The 8,886-nt window shown below is 47.6% G+C and overlaps 1 protein-coding gene across 1 annotated transcript in view; it reads left to right on the plus strand.

Annotated features, from left to right (window-relative positions):
- Nucleotides 1-8,886, plus strand: part of CACNA1B (calcium voltage-gated channel subunit alpha1 B) — a 304,713-nt gene that overhangs the window by 131,169 nt on the left and 164,658 nt on the right. Inside the window, exon 8 of the mRNA XM_035891880.1 lies at nt 4,881-4,984. Coding sequence (XP_035747773.1) covers nt 4,881-4,984 — 104 coding nt within the window. The remainder of the gene's footprint in view (nt 1-4,880; nt 4,985-8,886) is intronic.

Here is an 8,886-nt window from a genome sequence, read left to right on the forward strand (position 1 = left end):
ATCATTGTTGGGGTGGCTGGGGGTGCGCTGACTGGGGTTGTGGCAGTGCGGAGCAGTGGCCGGTCTTCTGTCTGCACCAGCTGGGAGAAGCTGTCGGCTTTGGCTTGCGGATCCATCGGGTCTCGGATTCAGCCTTGGGCTATGGCCTTAGTATGCCTGTTTGCTGGCTGCTGGTCAGTGGCGCACATGCCTAGGTATGTGGGAAACCTCTACCCCTCTTCCCGCATGAAATACAGATCCAGGCTCTGTTGCAGAAGCCAGAGGAGAATGGAGGTTGTGGGCAGCTGTGCTGTCTGCTTAGAGAAAAGAGGGGGGCAGGATTTAGACTAGATATTGGAAGAAATTCTTTACAATGAGGGTGGTGAAACACTGGCACGGGTTGCCCAGAGCAGTGGTGGAGGCCCCATCCCTGGAAACATTCAAGATCAGGTTGGATGGGGCTCTGAGCAACCTGATCTGGTTAAAGGTGTCCCTGCTCCTGCAGGGGGGTTGGGCTGGGTGACCTCTAGGAATCCCTTCCGACCCAGAACATTCTATGATTCTATGATTCTATGATTTGAGGGATTATTCTGTGTTTGACTTCCTCTAATGTGCAGTCTGTAAATCTCCCAAAACCAAAGACTTGCCACCCATTGAATAGAGGCAGTCGCTTGCCTGTTCAGGAGGCTGTGTGTAAACCGAATTTCACTTAATTCCATGTTTGTGATTTTGGGATTCCAGAATCAGGATCTCATCGCTGATGCAAACCGTGATCAAGCAGCTCTGGCAGAAACTTCCTGCATGGAAGAAGCCTTTTAGCTTCTGCATTTGTTATAGGTGACATAGTATTCCCCCAGCTATCTCTGTAAGAGGTGGCCATGCTGTCAGTGCTTGGGGATGCTGCCGATGTGCCAGGTGCTGCATGAACAGGAGGAGAGAGCCCCTAGGTGCTTAAAGCCAGCTGCGCAGAGAGCCAACATAAAGGTTGGACTTTGGCATCCAGCTGTGACCTGGGTGCTCCTGCAGTGGCATCAGGTCCCAGGGTGGACGATGAAGCAGAGTCTACATGGAAGAGGCTAGAAGGGTGCTGTTGGGGATGTAGGTTAGACTTTTAGAAAAAAAAAAAAAAAGAAAATAAAAAAGAAGGGTTCATAGAAGAGAGGTCTATCAAGGGCTATTAAGCACAGATATAGAAGCAATGTCTGGTTCAGGGAATTGGTAAGCTGAAGAACATCAGAAGCTGGGAGGATACCAGAGGGGAAGCAGCCCTTAGCCTCTCCCCAGCGTGTGCTGTCTTCCCCAGCTGGGCTGGATGGCGTTCATGTCTCAAGAAGGGCTTAATGCAGAAAGTTCACACCTTCACATATGACACAATGTCATTTGCACAGATATCATGGGATTTAAATGTTTCAAAATACTGCTTCGTTGCTACAATACAGAAAAGCCTCTTTTAATAATGAGACATTTCTGCAGTTCACATTTTTCTCACATCTTCTTTCCCAGGTCAAATGGTCTCATTCCTTTAAAGCTTGACTGCATGCACAGAAATTATGCTCAGCAGATTTTAGCCCAAACCTCAAAAATGCATATACTAACAGAAACACATTTAAGGTCTATGAGTGCCACAACATCTTGAAGCTAGCATTACACTGGTTTTAGTAGAAGACCATGAAAAATAGTTTTAACAATACAAAAGTTTAAAAGAGGCTTATTAAAACAAATATCAGAGTTCTGAACGTTAAAGATGTTATCAGAGAGAAGCAAGCCATGAGCCAGAAGGGAAAATAAAAAAGAAGGGAAAAGCAGGTACCAGCTGTGCATGGGCATGGTGGGTGCATCTTGATATAGGTGGAAGCAGCCTGGAGCTGAGCAGAAGGAGCCGTGGCAGCTGGGCTTGCTGGGAAGAGCGCTTCTGGGGCTGGACAGTTTGTATGGGCTTTAGATGCCTGAGGTACACATGTCTGGGCCTCTGCTGTGACCCCAAAAGTGTCCCTTTGACTTCAGTTTCCCGCTGTGCAGCTCCTTGCCTGGGGGAGTCTTGTGCTGTCAGGTTGCAGGGACGTGAGCTGTTGGATGCCGGTGCCCGGGGCACCCCTGGAGCAAGGTTCCAGCTTGACGTGGGCAGTGTTCAGGGGGTGCTGGTGAAGAGCCCTGCAGCTGTTACCAAATGGGGCTTCCTCGGCTCCTGAGCAGTGAGGCAGCCCTCCCATAAGCCCTTAATGAATTTGGATGTAATTCTGGCACATCATGACAAGTATTTCATTTCTCCTTTCTTCCCTGTCAGGTTAGACCTGTGGTTAGGATCGAGTAGGACTGACAGTCAGCCAGGTGTTACACCAGTGAAATGTTTTAGCTGGAACACAAAAATTGATTTGATCTCTTGGCTCGTCCTGGTTAATGAGCAAGCCTGGAGCCGGGCCACAGCCCAAGCCCTGGTGGCTCTGCTGGCGGGGGGCTGCCTTCTCTGCTCAGCGCAGCCAGAGGTGCCTGTGGGACCCAGGGGGCTTTCCCTGGAGGAGAGGAGTTTGGTTTTCCTGGCAGCAAACAGGTTTGATTCATTAAAGCATCTCACCATGGCAGAGCCAGTGCCGTAAACTGTGATTGAATTCGAGCACACTTGGGAGTGCTGGGAAAGATGCTGCACATCTGCGGAGGCTCTTCTTGCTCAGGAGAGGTTTTCTGTCGACCCTTTTGCCTGGTGTTTTGTCCTCTGGTTTGTCCTGGATCCCTGTGTGCGAGGCAGAGCAAACCACAAGTCTCTGCCCTGCCCTGAGCATAAGGTAGTCTAGCAAATGCTCAGAGGAGGGTGGTTAATTAGTCGTATTTCAGCACATTTCATTTTTAAGGGCTTTGATCGTGGCATGGAATTGTGGATCTGTCGCCAAGTTTGGGCTTCAAATGAATAAATAAATGATAAACGATCATTTGGCAGCAGTGAACCTGCTGCACTCTCTTTGCATGTTTATGTGGTTTCCCTTCTCCCATCTGTTCCCTTCCTCCGGCTCTTCCTTGCGGCTTGGCTCTCCGGCCCCCCTTGCCTGGCTGACGGCAGCTCCCAGCCTTGCTGCATGGGATGTGCTCGCTCCAACTGGAGACATGAGAGCCACCACCTCGGTCGACAAAATGAGAGCTGAAGAACAGCCTCTAAATAGCAAACCATTTTGCTCTGGCAATCCCAGGAGAGCAGGCTGGGGCTGCACCAGGCACTTTCCCCGTGTGGTGGGGAAGAAGCGCTGGGGATGAGTGCCCTTGATTCCTCCGAACCCGTCTGTAGAGACACAGAGCAGGAGACCAGGGAAAGGGAAGAGCTAAACACAGAGAGGCATGGGAAGATAAAACAACGAACAAAGATGTGGTGCTGCTGGGGTGGGATGACAGGTCTTGCAAAAGGCATTGAAAAGCTGTAATGAGAGATTGGGCTGCAGAGTTTTCCCTGTCTTTCTGTTCTCCTGTCCCCAGCCTCTTTTCTCTTCAGATTCGGTCGCCTGTCATGTGCTGGTTTTGCCTTTAGCAGGGGTGTTTGTGGCGAGGTTAGTTAGTCCCTGTTCTTCTCAGGTGAGTCACTGATCAACTGACATGGATATTTCTGAAGATGTTTGCTATTTGGAGAAACCCCTGTCATGTGTTTGATCCGGAGCATGTTCCTTGAGGAAGAATTTGTGCAGATATGCACCATATTAAAAATGTCTCAGAAGGTATTTCCTTGCGTCGGTGCTATAAATGTTATTACCTGTCAGCGATGCTGTGACATCGGTCACCTGGATCACGCATTGATTTTGCATGCTTATGGGATGACTTCTCCTTATGCAGAGACATTTTGAGGTGGCATTGGGTGTGCACGTGGCCCAAATAAAGCACATTTAAAGCACTTCTTTCTGTGAATCCTTTTGCAAGCAAAACTACACTTGAAAATATCATTTGGAGTAGTGACCAAAAAGCACCACAGATAATAAGGTGGCACCTATGTCAATGAATGCGTTTTTTTCTGAGTTGGTGTTTGAGGGGGCTCCTCTGTGGCTGGGCAGGTAGGTGAGCTCTGTGTTCGTGTTATTCTTTACCCTCTGCAGGAGGAGGAGGAGAATGTCTTTGGGTCTTTTCTTTTTGCTTCCCTTTTCCCATCCCTTATGCCCAGCATTGGATTCTCAGATTGCTGCATTCTTCACTCACAAGAGAAGAATTTGCATTTTTCTCAGCACTTGGCCATGTGGCATTTTACTTTTCAGCAGTTCCTTAAAGAGCTCCCTTGTGGTTGATGAATGCAGAAACTTTGTCATAAACTAAACCACCCTTCCCTCCCCTTAATCTATAGGATGCTGCTTACTCAGGGAGCCTCTGACGGGTTTTAATGACAGAAGCCTAAAGTGCTGAGTAAGCAGATGAGGAATTGCCCTGAAGAGGCCTCGTTTTCTTGCAGACGTCTTCTCCTGCTCTGTGTGTGTGCGCAGATTCTGGGCACGGTGCCACGCTCTGCCTTAATTGCAGCACCGATTAACGGAAGGCTGTGGTTCCCTCCCCTCATGGTGTGTCTCGGTTCAGGTGGGAGTACGACCCTGGTGCTCAACATGTGGGAAGGCAGTGTTGAGGTGGGGAGGGAGGAGGCTGGTGTAGTCAGCCTGCAAAGAGGTCACTTAAAAGCATTTTTGGGCCCTGGAGCTATGGAATTAGATGAATCTTCTCATGGGAGCTGATGACAAATTGTGGTGTGGACGGTGGGACAATCAGCTTGCCTCATCAGTTCTTTTGCTGGCATTTCAACTGGGGAACATGGCAGAACTAACCAGTACATCAGTGGTGGACAGCCCTATGGAAATCTGCCCTCTGCCCCTCAGTTCCTATATGGCATTTTGTGTCTGAAGCAAATTAATATTTGGTTTTCTCTCTCCCTTTTTCCTTGTTTCCAGACAAATGATGCTGCAGGAAATACCTGGAACTGGCTTTACTTCATCCCTCTCATCATCATTGGCTCTTTCTTCATGCTCAACTTGGTGCTGGGCGTCTTATCAGGGTAAGACACTAATGACTTGTTTGTCTCCAGCTGGGTACAAAAAAGGAAGATGTGTTGGTTTTAGCACTGAGGGAGGATGTAGCTGAAGAAGAGAAGATGGGGTGATATATTGCACTGGACATTGCCCCCCTTCACGCGCTTCCTACCCTGTCCTTGCCTTGCACTGCGGTATTTCTGTGAGACTGCAGAGCCATAGGATGGGGGATAGGCTGGTGAAAAACCATTAATTGAGATGATTCTGATCCAGATCCAAGAGTTGAGTGAGCTCCCTGTTATTATACTGACTTGGGCCTGTGCAGCGAACACTTCTGCATCGTTTTGAAACCCCATCAGGAACCCACTGATGCCAGTGGAAATACTTCAGTGCTGGAGCTGGACGTCAGAGTGTTCGTGGTGCATTTGGTGTAACTGTGCAGCATGGAGGGAAGGGGAAGCTCAGACAAAAGGCAATTAAAAGATCTCAGGTTTTTGTTTTGTTGTTTGGTTGGGGTTTTTTGGTGGTGGTAGTGGGGGGTTGGGTTTGTTTGTTTTTTTAAAATCTCTAGCTGTTTAAGCCAATGTCTGGATTTTGGGGACACACTGGTCTCTTGATGTTCAGACCCTGGAGGGGTCAGCCAAGGATTTGGTGTTTGTTGCATATGAGTTTGGGTCTGGGCCATTGTAGAGATCTGGCTGCCAAGTTTGAAGCCTAGCTGGAATGTCCCCAATGGCTGTGGAAATTTGATCTGGAATTAACAACCCGACTTGTCTTAATGGTTTGCAAGCTCTTAGACTTTGGCACCTCATTTTGCACACAGTTTCTTCTTAGCCCATCCAGGTGATCTAGTTTATATAGATCTATAAAGACCTAGATTTATTTCTGGCTCTTGGCAGCATGGGAAGAGAGAAAAGGGTTAATGCTGTTGAGTGGTAAAAGCCCTTCAGTGCTGCACCTTTGCTCTTTCTCTTTAAGTTACTAGAGAAAGAAAAATGTTTTCCAAAGAACAGATTTGTGCTCTATTTTGTTATTTTGTTAAGGAACCTCATCCTGGAAGCACGTGCTGGGGGCAGGAGTGGGAAGCCAGCAGTGCAGATTTGTCTGAAGACAGGGAGACGTGCTGCTAGACGAGGGGGTCACGGGGAAGGCTGTGTCGTGCACCTGGCTGTTCCTTCAGTCCAGGAATAATGGTCATGATCAATACCCGATCAAAGCCATTCATCAGACATCCTGTTGGATCAGAGGCTTTGCAAAGGCGAGCTTCGTGACCGTACTTGTCTGACGTATGATTTAAAGCAAGCACCGGAGCCAGGGTTGAGTGCCGTTCATTAGGCAGTTCATTTTCCTCGTTCCACGGTGGGGTCAGCCCACGTTGGCCGAAATGGTACTTGTGACTTAAAACAAAACTCAGAAGCCTGCAGGCTCCTGTTCCTTTGTGCTGGATTCAAACGTGTTTGGTGACCAAAAGATGGAAACCTCTGCCTGGCTCTCCTGAAAGCCTCTCGTTGCTTGGGGCAAAATATGACTATTATATAAATGTGTCTCATCTGCTAAAAATGCAGCTCTGTGCAGCAGGTTTCCCTTTGTTAGCGGTAAGGATGGTAATATCTCCTTCACAGAGGGAAGCTTTTAAATGCTGTTTTGCACAGTGGTTTGACGTCCTTGGCTGGAATAATTCCTGGGGAGAGGTTGAAGAGAATAAACATAAGCACAGGTGCTGGCCACGCTGCTCAGCAGGGTGCTGGTGGGCTTGCAGCTATTGAGCAGTGAAGGACACTGGGTATATCTGAATGGACTGGTGATGTGAAGGCACCAGGAAGATGGAAAGACCCTCTGAAGGCAGAGGCTGTTGTCATTATATTCTCTAGCCAAAAGCCCCAGACAGCACTGTAGAAAAAAAAAAAAAAAAAAGAAAAAGAAATTTCTGCTGAAGGTTATTCTTTGCAGGGGTTTCTGCACGGAGAAAGGGTCATTGGCAAGTATGTGTTGAATTGCGTGGGGCACAGTTTCACTCAAGGACATTGTGCCATCCACGTCCCAGTCACCTGTCAGCTAGCAGCTCCTGCAACGGAGACTCTTGGCAATATCCACCATTCCTGTTTCAATAAAATGAAGCTGATTTAGGTTTAGGAGTTCTACAAATAGCCCATGAACAAGGTTAACTCAGCAATCGCTCACCTGGTTTGTATTTTCATGATCTGTTCACCTCATGGCCTTTAATATTATCCTTGCTGTATCTTGGGGGTGATGCAGTGCTCTGCTTCCCCCCTCCACATGTTGCAGAGAGGGAACAGGGGTAGAAAGAAGGGATGGAATGCCCCGAGGAACCAACTGCAAAGCTGAGGTTAGGTCACTGGTTTCCCAGGCTTGTGTGCGATCTTCATTACTGTCCTCTTTCACAAACCCCCTGTTGGTCAGGTTGTATTTTATTTTCCAGTACTTTGCCATATACATCATCAGCATTAAGGAGTTAAGCTTCAGCCTGCCACTGTCTGTACCTTGGAAAGTCACAGGAAGAGCTTTTACCGGGGTGTTTTTCATTGCTGTTAGTTTTGAGCTATTTCCTCACACATATTTGTGTTCCTCAGTGGGCAATAAGGAAGCTACAAATTTCTGGAGTAGGAATGCAGATACTATCACAGATTATAGCAATATAAATAATCTGAAATGACAACAAGATATTGAGCTTCCCACTGACACTAGATTATACAGAGTTTTTCCATAACTCTTAATGGAATTTTCTGCCTTTCTGTAGTTATTTGTGAACCCTTGTCGACACTGGGAAGATACCTAATATGAGTGGGGTTAACTCTTGGGTTTATCTGTTTGAGCAGTGTAGGTAGATTGACCCAGTTAGGATCCCAAATCTCATTTGCTAGCAAAATGTGGAAGCATTTGCATTGCAAATGCTACAGAAGAGATTATACCTGTTTTAAAATAAAGAGCAAACAACCTTTCCCCTTTGCTGATTCTTCTGGAATTATAATAAAAGCAAAGGCAGGGAAGTGGCAGGGAGATGTGGAAGTCTGTGAAGTGTTGGTAAAAACTTGGTATAAAAATAACTTGCAATCCTGGGCCACAGTTGATAGGACAAAACCCCTCTGAGTACCTGGCTAAAGGTGTAATTAAAAGCACAGTGACTCCATAATTCAGATTAAATGAGACTCTGCCTGCTGTACCATGTGTCCTCACATGTGCTGATCAAAGCACTGCCAGTGCTCTTGTAATCGGTTAATATTTTAATACCCTCCCCAAACTACACTCTCTGCCTTCCATTCCTTTCCCCTCCCTGATGCAAGCACTGGGGGCCAGACTGCCAGCAGAGCTCAGCTCGGACGTGGGCTGTGGGGTTACTGCAAACCTCTTATTTCTGATGGTGCAATAGGGATGTTGGGCTCTCTTATGTCTTTACAAAGGTTGGGTGTTGCAGTGGATGCTGTGCCGTTCCTATTCACCTCAGCGCTGAAGGTGGGTCTCTAACTGGGGTAGCATCTCCCCCTTTGCACATGACCAGCAAAGAAAGACTCTGCTGTTCTCTAGCTGTGAATATGGTGGGATGTAGAGCTTGCCTGGAATACTGCAGTGGTCATAGGTGCACAAGTGAACTGCAATTGAAACAGCTCCTAAAATCCAGGAACTGCCTGTGCTTGTTTACAGAAGATACGGGGCTCTCCAGAGGGACCACAGCACCCCGTTTGCTGGGGAGTGGCGGTAATGCGGGTGTGTACCTGGTTGGGGATTTCCCTCTCTACTCCTCACTATGTATTCCCCCTGCTTTCTGTTTTCCCTCTCTGGTGCTTGATCCCTCCGTGAGCTGATAAAACTCAACAGCCCTGCAGAAACCAATAGAGCAGAAAACCACATATTTTCTTCTGGAGGAGATTTTATTGAGCACCATAGCTGATTCAAGAGAAGATCAGGATCG

Source organism: Egretta garzetta, unplaced genomic scaffold (assembly GCF_000687185.1).
Source record: "Egretta garzetta isolate BGI_Z169 unplaced genomic scaffold, ASM68718v1 scaffold143, whole genome shotgun sequence".
NCBI classification, from domain to species: domain Eukaryota; kingdom Metazoa; phylum Chordata; class Aves; order Pelecaniformes; family Ardeidae; genus Egretta; species Egretta garzetta.